The sequence below is a fragment of the Nyctereutes procyonoides genome, unplaced genomic scaffold, assembly GCF_905146905.1.
Source record: "Nyctereutes procyonoides isolate TBG_1078 unplaced genomic scaffold, NYPRO_anot_genome, whole genome shotgun sequence".
Taxonomy (NCBI): domain Eukaryota; kingdom Metazoa; phylum Chordata; class Mammalia; order Carnivora; family Canidae; genus Nyctereutes; species Nyctereutes procyonoides.
Genome location: NW_026575051.1, coordinates 1,844,571 through 1,865,592, shown reverse-complemented (window position 1 = coordinate 1,865,592; position 21,022 = coordinate 1,844,571). Strand labels below are relative to the sequence as shown.

At 37.7% G+C, this 21,022-nt stretch overlaps 1 protein-coding gene across 1 annotated transcript in view; it reads left to right on the top strand.

Annotated features, from left to right (window-relative positions):
- The window catches only part of TSBP1 (testis expressed basic protein 1), a 29,033-nt gene extending 20,055 nt beyond the window's left edge, over nucleotides 1–8,978 (top strand). The window contains 2 exon segments of the mRNA XM_055330331.1: nucleotides 8,187–8,917; nucleotides 8,919–8,978. Of these exon segments, the coding sequence (XP_055186306.1) occupies nucleotides 8,187–8,917; nucleotides 8,919–8,978 (791 nt within the window).
- The last annotated feature ends 12,044 nt before the right edge of the window (nucleotides 8,979–21,022 follow it).

Here is a 21,022-nt window from a genome sequence, read left to right as displayed (position 1 = left end):
CCTTTTTTGGGATTAGTCCTGAAACCATATCTATAAATAAAATGTTTCTAAATACAAATAGACATGCACTAGGGAAGATATATAATTAAATGTACACAAAAGAATCATTTTAAAAATAAAAGATATCAAAAAATAAAATAAAAATAAAAGATATCCCATTTAGATCAATGTTTGGCTTTTAACTGTTTTCTAAATTCAGATTTCCCATCAGGATTATTTAATGCCTCAGCTCTTCAAGAAAATCCTATGAAACACAATAATAATTTTTAAAACTCTGTAAATGTACAACCAAAGGAAGCAAGCAAAACTTAAATTTAGCATCTCAAACTTTCCAAACACTAACACAAAATATGTCTTTATATTTAATCATTCTTCTTTATCAGTTCACACTAGTAGAGTGGGTTTGTGAGTGGGAGGAGGAAAAGTTGAAAGGTATAATTGTTTTCTTTGCATTCACATTCACAGCACAGCATGACTGCTCTGAAGAATAAGCATTCAGAGCAGTCATGATGTATCTGCAGCTCACAAATGACATGGGGAAGGTGATAAGAGTGTGTGTTTTCTTTACAAAGAGAAAAAAGGCTTTGAGAAGGGACCATAGGCCAAGGCCCTCCCTGGAGGTGAATTCGTTTTTAATGAATTTTTTTAAATTGCCAGAAAAAAATCAGTTCAATCTTTAAAAATTTTTTCTCATAAAAGATATATTTTTGTTGACAAGAATATTTCAAACATATTCTTCCCAGTTGATATTTTTAGTGAAAAGAGATTAAAGTTTAATTCATGGTTCAAAGAAAGATTGAAGACAGATCAGCTCATTAAACTTCATCACCCTCTCAAGTTGATTCTCTTAACTTCTCATCTCCACATTCAGTTAACTAAGTGTATGATTTTTTTTTCCTAAATGTTAAGTCATGGACTGAGATCTACAATGAGTCATCCTCCTAATGCTTAACAGATCTTTATGCTCTAGATCTGAGTGTACTCTCTCTGGCAGCCACTGGATTAATAACCTAATAGGAATAATTTCCTAATAAAGCCATGGTTTAGTTGCTACATTATTTAAAGTTATTATATAATTAGAATTATTACTATGATAGCTAATTCATGATATCTTTTAGCTTTAACAAAAATTAATCCAGCTTAAAATCTTTAGGTACACTGAATACATTATAACAATTGTCAAGATCTTGGGGAAATATTCCCTTATAATTAGAATTTTGCCATATAGCCTACCACCTCCACTAAATGGACTTTCAGCTAGGGCTTACAAATCTTTATATCATGGAGATTATGAGATCTAAGGGGGAAAAAAAGATGTATGCACTAACTAGAAATTTGAAAGGAGAGGAAAGAACTTAGAATTTGATGGAATAATGATTTGCAGCTTACTTCTTCTATGCTATTAGGTTCAAGATAGAAAATATACAGCAAAGAATTAAAACAAAGATATGAAGATACTATTAGAAGTGACTATAAGTATTTTTTTAGTTTAGTGGGAAAAAATAAAATTCTTTAAAATACTATTAAAATTAGGAAAATTGTAGTTAGAATAAACATTGTTTCATTAAATCCTAGAATATTTTTATTAACAAAAATCTATATAATTTAGGACGTGAAGTTAGCTTAAAAATGGGTCTGCAGTACACAGTAGTAAATATGAAACTCCCAAGAGATGGTAGATATGCATATTAAGAAATATTAAGAAAAATTAGCTTGTTAAGGAGTGCATTCCACAGAATTTGTAAGGTTGGAAGCTTCAGTGGAAAAACATGCTCTTTTCCACACGACACCACATCCTCCCAAAAAACAAGTGTCTACTGGTAGTACTGTTAGATATCAAAATATTCTCAACTCTCTAAGTACTAAAATGCTTAGGATATTTTACTATTGATATTTATTAGTAAATTGGAAATGGCTTTGTTTAAAATAAAATGTCAGTACATTAGGGAGGAAAAAACACACTAAAGCATTATTGCAACATTCTTTTTTTTTAATAAATTAATTTTTTATTGGTGTTCAATTTACCAACATACAGAATAACACCCAGTGCTCATCCCGTCAAGTGTCCCCATCAGTGCCCGTCACCCATTCACCCCCACCCCCCGCCCTCCTCCCCTTCCACCACCCCTAGTTCGTTTCCCAGAGTTAGGAGTCTTTATGTTCTGTGTCCCTTTCTGATATTTCCCACACATTTCTTCTCCCTTCCCTTATATTCCCTTTCACTATTATTCATCTACCCCAAATGAATGAGAACATACACTGTTTGTCTTTCTCTGATTGACTTACTTCACTCAGCATAATACCCTCCAGTTCCATCCACGTTGAAGCAAATGGTGGGTATTTGTCATTTCTAATGGCTGAGTAATATTCCATTGTATCCATAGACCACATCTTCTTTGTCCATTCATCTTTCGATGGACACCGAGGCTCCTTCCACAGTTTGGCTATTGTGGACATGGCTGCTAGAAACATCGGGGTGCAGGTGTCCCGGGGTTTCATTGCATCTGTATCTTTGGGGTAAATCCCTAACAGTGCAATTGCTGGGTCGTAGGGCAGGTCTATTTTTAACTCTTTGAGGAACCTCCACACAGTTTTCCAGAGTGGCTGCATCAGTTCACATTCCCACCAACAGTGTAAGAGGGTTCCCTTTTCTCCGCATCCTCTCCAACATTTGTTGTTTCCTGCCTTGTTAATTTTCCCCATTCTCACTGGTGTGAGGTGGTATCTCATTGTGGTTTTGATTTGTATTTCCCTGATGGCAAGTGATGCAGAGCATTTTCTCATGTGCATGTTGGCCATGTCTATGTCTTCCTCTGTGAGATTTCTCTTCATGTCTTTTGCTCATTTCATGATTGGATTGTTTGTTTCTTTGCTGTTGAGTTTAATAAGTTCTTTATAGATTTTGGAAACTAGCCCTTTATCTGATATGTTATTTGCAAATATCTTCTCCCATTCTGTAGGTTGTCTTTTAGTTCTGTTGACTGTATCCTTTGCTGTGCAAAAGCTTCTTATCTTGATGAAGTCCCAATAATTCATTTTTGCTTTTGTTTCTTTTGCTTTTATGGATGTATCTTGCAAGAAGTTACTGTGGCCAAGTTCAAAAAGGGTGTTGCCTGTGTTCTCCTCTAGCATTTTGATGGAATCTTGTCTCACGTTTAGATCTTTCATCCATTTTGAGTTTATCTTTGTGTATGGTGCAAGAGAGTGGTCTAGTTTCATTCTTCTGCATGTGGATGTCCAATTTTCCCAGCACCATTTGTTGAAGAGACTGTCTTTCTTCCAGTGGATAGTCTTTCCTCCTTTATCCAATATTAGTTGACCATAAAGTTCAGGGTTCACTTCTGGGTTCTCTATTCTGTTCCATTGATCTATGTGTCTGTTTTTGTGCCAGTACCACACTGTCTTGACCACAGCTTTGTAGTACAACCTGAAGTCTGGCATTGTGATGCCCCCAGATATGGTTTTCTTTTGAAAAACTCCCCTGGCTATTTGGGGTCTTTTCTGATTCCACACAAATCTTAAAATAATTTGTTCTAACCTTCTGAACAAAGTCCATGGTATTCTAATAGGGATTGCATTAAACGTGCAAATTGTCCTGGGTAACATTGACATTTTCACAATATTAATTCTGCCATCCATGAGCATGGAATATTTTTCCATCTCTTTGTGTCTTCCTCAATTTCTTTCAGAAGTGTTCTATAGTTTTTAGGGTATAGATCCTTTACCTCTTTGGTTAGGTTTATTCCTAGGTATCTTATGCTTTTGGGTGCAATTGTAAATGGGATGGACTCCTTAATTTCTTTCTTCAGTCTCATTGTTAGTGTATAGAAATGCCATTGATTTCTGGGCATTGATTTTGTATCCTGCCACGCTACCAAATTGCTGTATGAGTTCTAGCAATCTTGGGGTGGAGGCTTTTGGGTTTTCTATGTCGAGTATCATGTCATCGGCGAAGAGGGAGAGTTTGACTTCTTTGCCAATTTGAATGCCTTTAATGTCTTTTTGTTGTCTGATTGCTGAGGCTAGGACTTCCAGTACTATGTTGAAGAGCAGTGGTGAGAGTGGACAACCCTGTCTATTCCTGATCTTAGGGGAAAGGCTCCCAGTGCTTCCCCATTGAGAATGATATTTGCTGTGGGCTTTTCGTAGATGACTTTTAAGATGTTGAGGAATGTTCCCTCTATCTCTGCTGTATTTTGTCAAATGCTTTCTCTGCATCTAATGAGAGGATCATATGGTTCTTGGTTTTTCTCTTGCTGATATGATGAATCACATTGATTGTGTTACCAGTGTTGAACCAGCCTTGTGTCCCGGGGAAAATCCTACTCGGTCATGGTGAATAATTTTCTTAATGTGTTGTTGGATCCTATTGGCTACTATCTTGTTGAGAATTTTTGCATCCATGTTCATCAGGGATATTGGTCTGTAATTCTCCTGTAATAAGTGTATTATTATCTAAGTATTTCTTCACTTTGGTTAATAATTCGTTTAAGTATTTGGCAGCTCCCAAGTATTTGCAAGCTTCACTATTAGATGTCGAGGTGTTGAACGGTTTTTATTGATTTTAGGGGGGGATCTCTCTATTTCCTGGATCTGAATGCCTATTTCCCTTCCCAGATTCGGAAAGTTTTAGCTAGGATTTGTTCAAATACATATTCTGGCCCTCTGTCCCTTTCGGCGCCCTCGGGAACCCCAATTAAACGTAGGTTTTTCTTCCTTAGGCTGTCATTTATTTCCCTTAATCTGTCTTCATGATCTTTTAATTGCCTGTCTCTTTTTTCCTCAGTTTCCCTCTTTGCCATTAACTTGTCTTCTATGTCACTCACTCGTTCTTCCACCTCGTTAACCCTCGTCGTTAGGACTTCTAGTTTGGATTGCATCTCATTCAATTGATTTTTAATTTCTGCCTGATTGGATCTAAATTCTGCAGTCATGAAGTCTCTTGAGTCCTTAATGCTTTTCTCTAGAGCCACCAGTAGCTGTATAATAGTGCTTCTGAATTGGCTTTCTGACATTGAATTGTAATCCAGATTTTGTAACTCTGTGGGAAGAGAGGCCTGTTTCTGATTCTTTCTTTTGAGGTGAGGTTTTCCTTCTAGTCATTTTGCTCAGTGCAGAGTGGCCAAAAACAAGTTGTATTGGGAAAAGGAGAGAAAGAGAGAGAAGGAAAGAAAAGAGAAAAAGAAAAAAGAAAAAAAAAAGGAAAAAAGAGAAGAAAAAGAGAAAGAAAAAGAAAGGTGGGAAAAAGGGGGGGTGGGGGAAGTAATCAGAAATCAAAAAGAAAAGAAAAAAGAAAAAAAAAAAAAACCACGGGGGAGTATCTTCTGAATCTGTAGACTTTAAGTCCCTTGACTTCCCCTGGAACTGGTCCGTCCAGCTGGTCTTCTGGGGGAGGGGCCTGCTGTGCTGATTTTCAGGTGTTAGCACTTGGGGGAGCTGCTCTGCCCCCTGCCTGGTGCAGGGCTCAGCGGGGGTTGTTTACCCCGTGAGGCCCCAGGAGGAACAGCCCCAGTGGCTATGGCTCTGGAAGCCTGGATTTAGCCCCCGCAATAACTACGGGGCTCTCCGTCCGCAGGGCCTGGAGGCTCCGGGGCGGGGCCGCTGATGTGCTCAGCTCGGGGCAGGAGCGTCCTTGCTGTCCTGGGCCCTCCCGGCCTCTGCCTGTCCCGGGGGAGGCCGGATCCTGGGCTGTGTCCCGGCGCCCTGTGCCCCGGGGCCTGCGCTGGTGGATTCGCGCTCCCGCCCCGCAGCCCCCTCCGCGGAGCCGCCGCCCGAGCCCCTCCGAGCTGCTCCGGGTCCCGCCGTGCGCGCTGCAGCCCTTAGGGAGCTCGGAGCACTCTCCTGCGCTCGCAGGTGTCTGTTAGTGTCCCCGGGAGCCCGAGGGCATCCCCAACCTCCTGGGTCCTGCTCCAACTCCCTGCGGGCCCCTTTCCGCCCGGGAAGGTTGGTGCAGCTCCTGCTCCTCCGGGACGGGGCTCTCCTGTCCTGGGGACACTCGCCCCGGCCTCAGCCCGGCTCCTCCGGGGCCCCTCCCCCTCGGAGGCCTTTTGTTCCTTTATTTCTTTTTCCCCGTCTTCCTCCCTTGATAGAAGCGTGAACTCCTCTCACTGTAGCATTCCAGCTGGTCTCTCTTTAAATCTCAGGCCGAATTCGTAGATTTTCAGGATGGTTTGAAGGTCATCTAGGTAATTTGGTGGGGACAGGTGACTTGGGGACCCTACTTTCCGCCATCTTGCCCCTCCCCTTATTGCAACATTCTTAGTGTTATTTTCATTTTGTGTCAGAACCTAAAATATCAAAAAGGAAACACTACAACATCTCTTTTGATTTATACTTACCTTCTTATCTAATGCAGGCGTGTCACGTTTTACTATTTGTTTTTTGGTTATGTGTATGTCAATATTTCAGACATCAAACCCTAAACATATTAAAAGGTTTTCTATGAAAAGAAAAGGGTCAAATCTTAAGCAAGAAATCTTCCTGTAAAGCAATTAACCATTTCTCTAAAGTATTGGTTGGAACTAAGAATGCCTTGTCTTAATAGATCAGAGAGAGTTTTTGCCTGTATGATCTAATTGGTAGTAATAATAGCCTATATTTGTTGGACAATTTTACTATGTTCCATGCACTATACTGAGTGCTTTACTTAGATTATTTAATCCTCATAACACTTCTATGAAGTACCTACTACTATTGTACCCATTTTACAAATAAGAAAGTAAGGTTTGCCCAAACTCACCTGGTTGGTTAGGTATGAAGCCAGGATTTGAAACAGTCTGTTAGTAAAAGCCATGCTTCTTAAATATTTCCTTAGAATCCTTAACTCTAAAGTAGGCAGAGGAAACAAAATAAAAGGAAGATGAATCTTATATGGTCTCATTCATTTGGGGAATATAAAAAATAGTGAAAGGGAATAAAGGGGAAAGGAGAGAAAATGAGTGGGAAATATCAGAGAGGGAGACAGAACATGAGAGACTCCTAACTCTGGGAAAGGAACAAGTGGTGGTGGAAGGGGGGGTGGGCGGGGGGTTGGGGTGATTGGGTGATGGGCACTGAGGGAGGCACTTGACGGGATGAGCACTGGGTGTTATGCTATATGTTGGCAAAGTGAATTCCAATTTAAAAAATTAAAAAAAAAAAAGGAAGGTGAATCTTTGGGATTAACTGATTTTCCCTAACAAACCCAGCTAGCAAGAATACTATACCCAGGTGTTCTGATTCAGCTTTTAAACTCAGTATTCTTTCTACCCCATTAAATATTTAAATAGGTTTTCTTATAGGAAGGTGTGCCACTCCTCCATAGCAAGAACCCGCAGAATTTTTCCTGGTAGCATAAATTATTTTTTCTTAATCCAGGAAACCAAATCACTAAAATAAGAAAAAATAAAGCAGAAGCTAAAAATTCAGTTTATTAGATCACACAGAAGTTGAGACATAGTAGAGTTGACTTACCTGTACATGGAAAAAGGGACCAGAAAGTTTTGCAAAGTAAGTTTGCCATTATCATAAGGAACAGTCTAAGGTATTGGTTAAGACTGAACTCTGAAGTCTGACTCATTTCAAATCCCAGCTCCACCACTGAATAACTCCATGGCCATATTCACATTCATTTACTCAATTTCTTCATCTGTAAAATGGGAATAATAATAGTACCTGCACTTTTAGTTGTGAGAATTAGGTGAATTAATGTTTTATATAAAATGCTCAGAACAGGGAGTGCCTGATGCCTGATAAGTACCCAATAATTACCAGCTAGTACTATTATTACTTTTGATTGAGAGGACATTCTTATATTTAATACTCAAAGCAGATTTTGAGTTTTTTTCTATTTTAAGAAACAATTATTACTTCTTTCCACAATTTTTCTAAAAATAAATTCCATTTCTTTTCAGAACACATCCTCCTTTAGCTACTAAGCATTAATTATCAGCCATAATATACTGAACAAAAGCGGCCAGTTCATTTATAGTTCATTAATCTTCCAATTTGTTAAAGAGAATCTGGAATATTATCAATACTTGTATAATTTAAGTGTAGAGTTCCATCATTTTATATTTTCAGGAAATCTCAAGCTATCTTCAGTTTTTCAGTTTTAAGACAAAAAAATAAACCAATATCAGGGGGAAAAGTAGCAATAAAGAGAAAGTACTTGATATCTGAATTGTGCACTTTTGTTATGTGCTCAGTTATATTTCCAGGTTGCATGGATGCAGAACTTGCAAAAAAATCAGATTTCAAGGCCCAGATTCTAAAAAATGGAGCCACTACAAAGTCTGACAGCAGCCAAGAAGAAAACAAGAAAACACTAAAGAAGGAAATTTTAGTCATAGACTCTGATGAATCCTTGACATCAAGGCACAAAACAGAGTCAAAATGGAAAACAAAAGGCATTGAGTTGGAGAACGGAAGGATAGGAATGGGGATCATAGAAAAGGAGAGTGAGACCAGGATACTAAGAGAGGAAGACCAAGTAAAAATGAGTGACATGGGAATACCAAAAGGAGAGGAAACCCAAGTAAAGAGGAGAGAGTCCAGAATACCACAAGGACAGGAGTCCCAAGTAGAGAATAATGAAGCTGGAATATCAGAAGGACAAGAGTCCCAAGTAGAGAGTAATGAAGCTGGAATACCAGAAGGACAGGACTACCAAGTAGAAAATAATGAAGATGAAATACCACAAGAGCAGGAGTACCAAGTAGAGAAAAATGGGTCTGAAATACTGCAAGTTCAGGAACCTCAAGTAAAGGAAGAGAATTCTGAGGATCAAATAAAGCAAGACAAAGGAAAGGAAGATGCAAGGAAGAAGAAAGATACAGAAGAAAATGATGCTATGAAAAAAAGGGATGTAGGAAAGTACAAAGTTAAAAGAAGGAAAGAATCAGAAGTCAAGAGTAAAAAAAAAGAAGGTTCACTAAGGAGCAAAGGCAAGTAAGGGAAGAAAGTACAACAAAAAGATGAAAAGAATAAGGGTAAAATAAAGGAAGGCTCATAAAGTCAACTGATTATTCTGATTCCCATCCTCCAGATACAAGTCACAACCCAGTTATCGCTAAATGGATCATAATTATAAAATCCCTTTAATTTATACATCTATAGAGTGCCTACTATAGATGTTTCACCATTTTTAGTTCTCTTAACCACAAATCTCACCTTTTAATTCTTGGTTTTCTAAGTTGATACTTTTATGGGCTTAGTCAAGAAAGACTGGATACTTTCTGAAATAAAACATTCTGATTAAAGAAATGTATAATTTCCTTTGGCGATGATGATATTAACTCAGTGACAGTGTAACCAAGCAACCAATCAATGCTCCTCATGCTAAGCTCAATGTTCATGAGGCACCGGCACCGTTCTAGCAATAAGGGTTACAGAAAAATATGTCTGACTCTGCAACAAAATAGCTTTTAACACATATAGTGATATAATATGTGTACACAGGACAATCTTTTAAAAGTAAAATCTGTCAAATTGTAGTTTAGATGGATGGTATGAGTTAGCAGCCTCTTGGAAAAAGAAGATAAAGGGGACTTCGTGGGGAAGGGAATGGTGGTTGGTATATGTGTCTCGAAAGATGGATAAGATGTTGATACACTGAGTGAGGTAGGAAAAGTACAAGAAAGGCAAAGGAATTCAATGCTGCCACACCATGCTCTAGGAGAAGTAGGCAATTTTATCGTTACAGCAGGCTCAGAAGAAGCACTCTGGATACAATTCTGTAAAGGAGAGTTAGAAGAAGATTCTGAAGGGATATGAAAACAAACTAGGAATTTATACTTTATTCATCAGGCAACTGGGAAGTCTTCTAGGGTATTTGGGAAGGAGAGTTAGGTGAATAAGGTTGCATTACTAAAGTGTGCAACCTTGTGATTGTACAAAATAGACTGAGGAGGAGAAACATCATAGGTAGTAAATCTAGTGAAGAGATGTTTGGAGTAATAAGTGACGGAAAGAGACTAAATAGAAGATAGATATGAGGTATTTTTTCAAAGAAGAAATCACTACTTCATGATGACTACATATAAGTAGGGAAAAGAAAAAAATGATAACTTCATAACTTTTGAAACTGGGTGACAAAAAATCCATAACAAACTGGGAGCTAACTTGTAGGACAGGGAGGCAATAACAAATTGCTGAGTTAAACAAACTAACACTTGTCATTTGAGAGGAGGCTGAAGTCAGTCCGGTAGAGATAACTGAAGCCATAGAATAAATGAGTTCCCCAACGAAGAAAGTACAGAGCTAGCAAAAGCACAGGTCCAAGAACTGAGCCTGTTAGATATAATAGGTCAAAGAAAAAAATTAAGGTATGAGAAGATGTAAGGAAAATCTGTACAACAAATGTTCTGATAACGAAAGATGAGAATTTAAAGAAAGGATGGTTAAAGAAGTATATTCCACAGAATTTGTCAACAAATAAGTCAAACATTTTCATTTCCGCTAGATCTTGAAAGCAAATAAGTAATATAATAATATAAATCATATAATAGGAAACTACAACTATGAAAATTGTTTGCCATTCTCTAAAGGCCACCAAAAGGCAGGCCAGTTAAAAACAATTGCTAATCTTCCCTTACAGATACAGGTATGGAAGTTTTAAAGGACCCTAGAAGAAGGAAGGAGAAAGGAGTGAGCTATCAAAATAACACCATGCTTAGCAAAATGATGCAAATACTAGGAAAATGAATAAGTACATGGAATTTCAAGATAATTTAGATATAAAGATAGTAAAGTAGGACTTAAAAAATTAAGTGGTAAATTTTGTTTCACAAATAAGCTAATATACATGTCAAATCCCTGTTCACATATGCCCTGCTTAGATCTTAAAAGTTCTTATCACGAGGAAAAAAGAAAATTTGTAACCATGTGAGGTGACCCATGTTAACTAAACTTATTATGGTAATCATTTCATAATATATAATATATCATTAGGTCAAACACCTTAAACTTAAACTATGTCGTATGTCAATTACAGCTCAACAAAACTCGGTGGGGGGGATCAAGTCTTCTACCTTAAATATGTACAATTTTTGTCAGTTTTATCTCAATAAACACAGAAAAAAGAATGAGTAGACGTCTTACCTTTAGTCATTTTATGTGTAGGAAAAGAGCATATAGCATATGTAAGGAAAAGCAGGAAATTGAATTTAAAGATAACAAAGCTGAATAAGAAATGCCAAGATATTGGGAAGTAAACAATTTGTGTAAAATCAGATAATGTGGCTCTTACCCCAATTAAGGATTTCCTAGGTTAGAACTGCATTAAAAGTGCAATTTACCTTTGCTCACAAATATCTCCTGCCCCAGGTTATAACTAGCATATCTAAGAAATGAATACAGGGAACTGGTGAAAAAGGAAAAGCAGGATTCCTGGATGTCTTAGGGGTTGAGCATCTGCCTTTGGCTCAGGGCATGATCCCAGAGTCCTGGGATCAAGACCCACATTGGGCTCCATGCATGGAGCCTCCTTCTCCCTCTGCCTGTGTGTGTGTGTGTGTGTGTGTGTGTGTGTGTGATGAATAAATAAATAAAATCTTTAAAAAAGGAAAAGCATAGAATTTAAAACAGGATTCAAAGGGATAAAAGGCTAAACCAAAAAATTGATCAGAATATTCAGTTTTACATTGGATGAAATTTCATTACCCTCGTTTTAAAACAATTAAGAATAGGAGAATCAGCCACTGTCACTACTCTGTACCTGATGGGTCCCAATTAGGTTTTGAAGAAATAGAAGCCTGTTTTTCTAGTGTTTGAGAACTTATCCATCATCATCCAAAATCTTAACCATCTGACAAGGCTAGGAAGTAAAATCTAAGAGATACCACACTACAGATTATATACATTGTAACCCAGTTCTCAAAAATATTTTATTTAAATCTTTATTAAATTTCTCTGCAAAAATTAAAAACTTGTGATGTTATCAGTGTTAACTTCCTATGGATCTCTATCTTAATCCATGCTCATATAAATATATATGTGCAAATGGAGTCAACCTACACACATCATTCTGCAACTTGATTTTTTCAACTAACATTATGTCACGTGCATCACTCCAAGTCAAAGGACATCACTCTTTTTTTTTAATAAATTAATTTTTATTGGTGTTCAATTTACCAACATACAGAATAACACCCAGTGCTCATCCCGTCAAGTGTCCCCCTCAGTGCCCGTCACCCTTTCACCCCCACCCCCTGGCCGCCTCCCCCTCCACCACCCCTAGTTCGTTTCCCAGAGTTAGGAGTCTTTATGTTCTGTGAAAGGACATCACTCTAAAGCATTATTATTACAGTAGAGTGGATGAATTACTGTATATTCAACCAATTCTTTAACAATGGACTTTGCTTGTTTTTCAGCTTTTTTGCCATGGGCCAAATGGTGCTATAATAAACATCTTGGTACATGTTAAGGATTTTATTTCTCTAGGATAGATTTCCAAAAGTGAAATTGGAAAGTCAAGAGAAAAAGAAAATACATATTTTTAGTGCTAATGAAAATATTTTTAATGTTAATGAAAATATGTAATCACTTTCCCCAAAATCCGTAACCATTCACATTCTGACCAGGGATGTCTGAGCTCTATTTTCCCCACATTCTCACTGGTGCTACAAACAGCAGCTACTGAGAAAAATAATAATGAGAAATGTAGTAGCTAACTCTTTTTTGTCTCTGTCATGGGGAAAGTAATGTCTAACTCTTGCTTTCATTGCATTTCCCTAACACCTAGTGAGACTGAGCATTTCTTACAGGCTTCTTAGTCTTTTTGACTTGCTCTTCTGTGAATTATTCATTTACTATAATGGTGGTTTGTCCTTTTCTTATTCAATTTCAATTCAAGTAGAAGCTTTTTGTCTATTAATGTTTTTCACCTACCATATGTGTTCAAAAATTTTTTTTCTCAATTTGCTTGTTGTTGCTCTACATCCAATCATTCATCCTGTCCCCTAAAATTATATCCTGAAGCTGACACTTCTCACCTCCTTATCAGGTAATCCAAGCCTTCACCACAGCTCACCTGCACTGCTGTGATAGCCTCTGAAGAGAGCTCTTGATCTCATTCCCCACTCTCAGCCTACTGTCCGAATCATACTTTTGTTCTAATTATTTTTTTCTGATTTTATTTATTTATTCATGAGAGACACAGAGAGATAGAGAGGCAGAGACACAGGCAGAGGAAGAAGCAGGCTCCATGCAGGGAGCCCAATGTGGGACTTAATCCCAGGACTATAGGATCACACCCTGAGCTGAAGGCAGACGCTTAACCTCTGAGCCACCCAGACGTCCCATGTTCTAATTATTTTCTAATTTTATTTTGAGATAGAGAGCACACAAACATGACAGGGCAGAGAGGGGAGAGAGAGAATCTCAAACAGGTCCCATGCCCAATGTAGAGCCCAATATGGGCTCCATCTCACTATCCTGAGATCATGATTTAAGCTGAAACCAAGAAGAGTCAGATGCTTAACCAAATGAACCACCCAGGCAACCCAGAATCCTACTTTTAAAATGTAAATTAGATCATGTTACTTCTCTGCTCAAGGCTTTCCAAAGGTCTTCCAATCACTTTAGTGTAAAAGTAAAAAGCTCTCAAGACTTCAAGGCCTCATAGTACACAGTTTCTGGCTTCTCCAGCCTCATTTCCCAGTGTCTCTCTCATTGCTGCAGCCACACTGTGGCTTCATTGTTCTCCATACCTGCCAAGCATGGTACTGCAGGTCTTCCTGGAACACTCTCCCTGAAACATTTGCACAACTCATTTCCTCACTTCTTTAAGATGTCAGTGAAAATATGACTACCCTAACTAAAACAGTATTTCTCCCCTCTCTATCCCTTTGTCCTGATTTCTTTTTCTTCATAGCATTTATTACTACCTCACATTACATATTTATGTATTTTTTGACTTTCTGCTCCCATAGAACATAAACTCTGAAGACAAGCACCATGTTTTATTCACTGCTGAATATCTAGTGCTTAAAAAAGTATCTCCCACATGGTAGATACAAAAAAAAATTGTTAACTGAAATGAAATAAAATAAAGGCATATTTTACATAATACAAAAATTTATTACATTTGGTCAAATGTAAGCCTTAAGCCTGAAAGCTTCTAGGCTTTCAAATGGGTTTCCTCTACTACTGTGGTACACATATTCATTTTTTTCCTAAAAATTTTCTCTTTCATATTTATTAAACCTATTTGTTTATGGTGTGAAATTGATGTCTAGTCTTATTCTCTTCCAGATGGAGATCAAATTTGTCAGCAGCATTTGTAAAATAAACCTTTTCCTACTTAATCATACTCTTTCAATGGCAGTAATGATGCCCTCCAGGAAGCAAAAATAGGTTCTTGAGGGTCAAAAAATTGTATTCTATTAATGTATAAATTACAGATATTCATAAAATACATAGGCAGATATATAGTATATTCATGAAATGTATAAGCAAATACATAGTATATTTGTAATATGGAAATCTTACAAGGGAGATGATTAGAATAAAAACATCTTAAGAAATCTTATGAGGTCATAGTAAAAAAAAAAGATGTCAGTGTCATACTTCTTTGATTACACAAGCTATAGGAAAGTCTGAATGTCTATGAGGCATGTCCTGATCTACTCCTCTTGTCTTATTGTTTCCTTGGCTCTTTTGGACATACATTCTGCCATGTAAAAGATATATATATATATATATATATATATATATATATATCTTTTAGTTCTCCCTCTAATTTTCTTTGTTTTTTCTTTTAAGTCCTCATTTAAATTCCAGTTAGCTTATGTACATTGTAATATGAGTTTTAGGTGTAAAATCTAGTGATTAAACAATTCTATGCAATGCTTGGTGCTCACACAAAGCAGTTCTTAATCCCCATCACGTATTTAGCCCTCCCCACACCTATTCCCTCTGGTAACCAGCAGTTTGTTCTCTATAGTTAAGAATCTGTTTCTTGGTGAGCCTTTTAGAATCTTTTAGAGCTTTTAAGTCACACGCATACACACATACACACACATACCGAACAAGAAAAGGAAAGGAAAAACCTGCAGGCATTTTGTTTAGAATTGCATTGAATCTATAGTTTATTTGGGGATAATTTACATCTTTATGAGTCTTCCAACCCATTAATAAGATATTTCTTTCCATGTATCAGTCTTTAATTTTTCTGAGTATAGTTTTATAGTTTCCTATGTTGAGGTCTTGCATATCCTTTAATACCTTAAAATTTAATAAATTTTTACATCATTGTAAATTATATCTTTTTTAAAATTCCATTTATGTTTGTTTTTATATAAAATACAACTGAATTTTTATATTAACTTTACATTCAGCAATCTTGATTATCGATCTATTATTCACGTAATCTATATTATTATGAATGTTCTATATTCACAACCTGGTCATCTGCAAATACCAAGTTTCGTTTCTTCTTTTGGAATGGCACTGTTTAGCATTTCTTTTTGTTGTCTTCTTGCAATGGCTAAGAACTCTATTTTGAATAGAAATTGCAAAGGCAAGCTTCATTTTCCTGTTACTAATGTCAGAGGAAAAGCTGTCAACACTTTAGTCAGAATTATATTTACTGTAGGTATTCTAGTCTTCCTTGTCTTCTATTTATTTTCTAAGAGTTTTTATTATGAATAAATATGATACTTCTACATCTGCTAATGTGATCACATGATTATTCTTTATTCCACTATTATCATGGTGACAGCAATTGAGCCTTTTGAGTGTTAAACTAATCTTGCATTTCTGAAATAAACCAGACTTGGTCATGATAACATATATGTGAAGGGGAGGCTAGGATTTAGTTAACTAATAATGTGTTTACGATTTTTACATTTTCATGAAAAATATTCACCTGTATCTTTCTTTTTGAAAAATGTCCTTATTCGGTTTTGGTATCACGGATACTCTGGCTTCATAAAATGGAGGGGGACTTAGGTTTTATCTATTACATGGAAGAGCTCTATCTCAAAAATTTGGTAGATTCACTAATGTCACCATCTGGGTGTGGGGTATTTCTTACGAGATTTTTAATTAAGAGGCAATTACTTTAAATCTTGTAGAATTATTCAAATTTTGTTTTTTTTAATAAATTTATTATTGGTGTTCAATTTACCAACATACAGAATAACACCCAGTTCTCATCCCGTCAAGTGCCCCTCAGTGTCCATCACCCATTCACCTCCAACACCCATCCTCCTCCCCTTCCACCACCCCTAGTTCATTTCCCAGTGTTAGGAGTCTTTATGTTCTGTCTCCCTTTCTGATATCTCCCACACACTTCTTCTCCCTTCCCTTATATTCCCTTTCACTATTATTCATATTCCCCAAATGAATGAGAACATACACTGTTTGTCCTTCTCCGATTGACTTTCTTCACTCGACATAATACCCTCCAGTTCCAACCACGTTGAAGCAAATGGTGGGTATTTGTCATTTCTAATGGCTGAGTAATATTCCATTGTATCCATAGACCACATCTTCTTTATCCATTCATCTTTCGATGGACACCGAGGCTCCTTCCACAGTTTGGCTATTGTGGACATTGCTGCTAGAAACATCGGGGTGCAGGTGTCCCGGCATTTCACTGCATCTGTATCTTTGGGGTAAATCCCCAGCAGTGCAATTGCTGGGCTGTAGGGTAAATCCCCAGTAGTGCAATTGCTGTAGCTCAATTTTTAACTCTTTGAGGAACCTCCACACAGTTTCCCAGAGTGGCTGCATCAGTTCACATTCCCACCAACAGTGCAAGAGTGTTCCCCTTTCTCCACATCCTCTCCAACATTTGTTGTTTCCTGTCTTGTTAATGTTCACTATTCTCACTGCTGTGAGGTGGGATCTCATTGTGGTTTTGATTTGTATTTCCCTGATGTCCAGTGATGCGGAGCATTTTCTCATGTGCATGTTGGCCATGTCTATGTCTTCCTCTGTGAGATTTCTCTTCATGTCTTTTGCCCTTTTCATGATTGGATTGTTTGTTTCTTTGCTGTTTAGTTTAATAAGTTCTTTATAGATTTTGGAAACTAGCCCTTTATCTGATATGTTATTTGCAAATATCTTCTCCCATTCTGTAGGTTGTCTTTGAGTTTTGTTGACTGTATCCTTTGCTGTGCAAAAGCTTCTTATCTTGATGAAGTCCCAATAGTTCATTTTTGCTTTTGTTTCTTTTGCTTTCGTGGATGTATCTTGCAAGAAGTTACTGTGGCCAAGTTCAAAAAGGGTGTTGCCTGGGTTCTCCTCTAGGATTTTGGTGGAATCTTGTCTCACATTTAGATCTTTCATCCATTTTGAGTTTATCTTTGTGTATGGTGCAAGAGAGTGGTCTAGTTTCATTCTTCTGCATGTGGATGTCCAATTTTCCCAGCACCATTTGTTGAAGAGACTGTCTTTCTTCCAGTGGATAGTCTTTCCTCCTTTATCGAATATTAGTTGACCATAAAGTTCAGGGTCCACTTCTGGGTTCTCTATTCTGTTCCATTGATCTATGTGTCTGTTTTTGTGCCAGTACCACACTGTCTTGATGACCACAACTTTGTAGTACAACCTGAAGTCTGGCATTGTGATGCCCCCAGCTATGGTTTTCTTTTGAAAAATTCCCCTGGCTATTTGGGGTCTTTTCTGATTCCACACAAATCTTAAGATAATTTGTTCTAACCTTCTGAACAATGTCCATGGTATTTTGATAGGGATTGCATTAAACGTGTAAATTGCCCTGGGTAACATTGACATTTTCACAATATTAATTCTGCCAATCCATGAGCATGGAATATTTTTCCATCTCTTTGTGTCTTCCTCAATTTCTTTCAGAAGTGTTCTATAGTTTTTAGGGTATAGATCCTTTACCTCTTTGGTTGGGTTTATTCCTAGGTATCTTATGCTTTTGGGTGCAATTGTAAATGGGATGGACTCCTTAATTTCTCTTTCTTCAGTCTCATTGTTAGTGTATAGAAATGCCACTGACTTCTGGGCATTGATTTTGTATCCTGCCACACTGGCAAATTGCTGTATGAGTTCTAGCAATCTTGGGGTGGAGGCTTTTGGGTTTTCTATGTCGAGTATCATGTCATCGGCGAAGAGGGAGAGTTTGACTTCTTCTTTGCCAATTTGAATGCCTTTAATGTCTTTTTGTTGTCTGATTGCTGAGGCTAGGACTTCCAATACTATGTTGAATAGCAGTGGTGAGAGTGGACATCCCTGTCTTATTCCCGATCTTAGGGGAAAGGCTCCCAGTGCTTCTCCATTGAGAATGATATTTGCTGTGGGCTTTTCGTAGATGGCTTTTAAGATGTTGAGGAATGTTCCCTCTATCCCTACACTCTGAAGAGTTTTGATCAGGAATGCATGCTGTATTTTGTCAAATGCTTTCTCTGCATCTAATGAGAGGATCCTATGGTTCTTGTTTTTTCTGTTGCTGATATGACCAATCACATTGATTGTTTTACAAGTGTTGAAACAGCCTTGTGTCCCGGGGATAAATCCTACTTGGTCATGATGAATAATTTTCTTAATGTGTTGTTGGATCCTATTGGCTAGTATCTTGTTGAGAATTTTTCATCCATGTTCATCAGGGATATTGGTCTGTAATTCTCCTTTTTGGTGGGGTCTGTGTCTGGTTTTGGAATTAAGGTGATGCTGGCCTCATAGAACGAATTTGGAAGTACTCCATCTCTTTCTATCTTTCCAAACAGCTTTAGTAGAATAGGTATGGGTTCTTCTTTAAACGTTTGATAGAATTCCCCAGGGAAACCATGGACTCTTGTGTCTTGGGAGGTTTTTGATGACTGCTTCAATTTCCTCCCTGGTTATTGGCCTGTTCAGGTTTTCTATTCTTCCTCTTCCAGTTTTGGTAGTGTGGCTTTCCAGGAATGTGTCCATTTCTTCTAGATTGCCTAATTTATTGGCGTAGAGCTGTTCATAATTGTTTTTAAAATCGTTTGTATTTCCTTGGTGTTGGTAGTGATCTCTCCTTTCTCATTCATGATTTTATTAATTTGAGTCTTCTCTCTCTTCTTTTTAATAAGGTTGGGTAATGGTTTATCTATCTTATTAATTCTTTCAAAGAACCAACTCTTGGTTCTGTTGATCTGTTCCACAGTTCTTCTGGTCTCAATTTCGTTGAGTTCTGCTCAAATCTTTGTTAACTCTCTTCTTCTGCTGGGTGTAGGATCTAGCTGCTGTTTTTTCTCTAGTTCCTTTATGTGTAAGGTTAGCTTTTGTATTTGAGTTCTTTCCAGTTTTTGAATGGATGCTTGTATGCGATGTATTTCCCCCTTAGGACTGCTTTTGCTGCATCCCAGAGATTTTGAACAGTTGTATCTTCATTCTCATTAGTTTCCATGGATCTTTTTAATTCTTCCTTAATTTCCTGGTTGACCCTTTCATCTTTTAGCAGGATGGTCCTTAACCTCCACGTGTTTGAGGTCCTTCCATACTTCTTGTTGTGATTGAGTTCTAATTTCAAGGCATTATGGTCTGAGAATATGCAGGGGACGCTCCCAATCTTTTGGTATCGGTTCAGACCCGATTTGTGACCCAGTATGTGGTCTATTCTGGTGAAAGTTCCATGTGCACTTGAGAACAATGTGTATTCAGTTGAGTTTGGATGTAAAGTTCTGTAGATATCTGTGAAATCCATATGGTCCAGTGTATCATTTAAAGCTCTCGTTTCTTTGGAGATGTTGTGCTTAGAAGACCTATCGAGTATAGAAAGAGCTAGATTGAAGCCACCAAGTAGAAGTGTATAAGTATTTCTTCACTTTGTTTATTAATTGATTGATATATTTGGCAGCTCCCACATTCGGGGCATATATATTGACGATTGTTAAGTCCTCTTGTTGGATAGGTCCTTTAAGTATGAGATAGTGTCCCTCTTCATCTCTCACTACAGTCTTCAGGGTAAATTTTAGTTTATCTGATATAAGGATGGCTACCCCTGCTTTCTTTTGAGGACCTTTTGAATGTTAAATGGTTCTCCAACCTTTTATTTTTTTTTCTGTATTGCTAAAAATTTATTTATTTATTTATTTAATAAATTAATTTTTATTGGTGTTCAATTTACCAACATACAGAATAACACCCAGTGCTCATCCTGTCAAGTGTCCCCCTCCGTGCCCGTCACCCATTCACCCCCACCCCCCGCCCTCCTCCCCTTCCACCACCCCTAGTTCATTTCCCAGAGTTAGAAGTCTTTATGTTCTGTCTCCCTTTCTGATATCTCCCACACATTTCTTCTCCCTTCCCTTATATTCCCCTTCACTATTATTCATATTCCCCAAATGAATGAGAACATACACTGTTTGTCCTTCTCCGATTGACTTACTTCACTCAGCATAATACCCTCCAGTTCCATCCACGTTGAAGCCAACCTTTTATTTTCAGGTTGTAGGTGTCCTTCTGTCTAAAATGAGTCTCTTGTAGACAGCAAATAGATGGGTCCTGCTTTTTTATCCAGTCTGAAACCCTGCACCTTTTGATGGTGTCATTATGCCCGTTCACGTTCAGAGTTACTATTGACAGATATGAGTTTAGTGTCATCATGATATCTATTTAGTCCTTGTTTTTGTGGATTGTTCCACTGAACTTCTTCTTAAAGGGGAATTTTAAGAGTCCCCCTTAAAATTTCTTGCAGAGCTGGTTAGGAGGTCACATATTCTTTCAGTTCCTGCCTGTCTTGGAAGCTCTTTATCTCCCCTTCCATTCTGAATGAGAGCCTTGCTGGATAAAGTATTCTTGGTTGCATGTTCTTCTCATTTAGGACCCTGAATATATCCTGCCAGCCCTTTCTGGCCTGCCATGTCTCTGTGGAGAGGTCTGCTGTTACCCTAATATTCCTTCCCATGAAAGTCAGGGACTTCTTGTCTCTTGCTGCTTTAAGGATCTTCTCTTTATCTTTGGAATTTGCAAGCTTAACTATTAAATGTCGAGGTGTTGAATGGTTTTTATTGATTTTAGGGGGGGGGGATCTCTCTATTTCCTGGATCTGAATGCCTGTTTCCCTTCCCAGATTGGGAAAGTTTTCAGCTTGGATTTG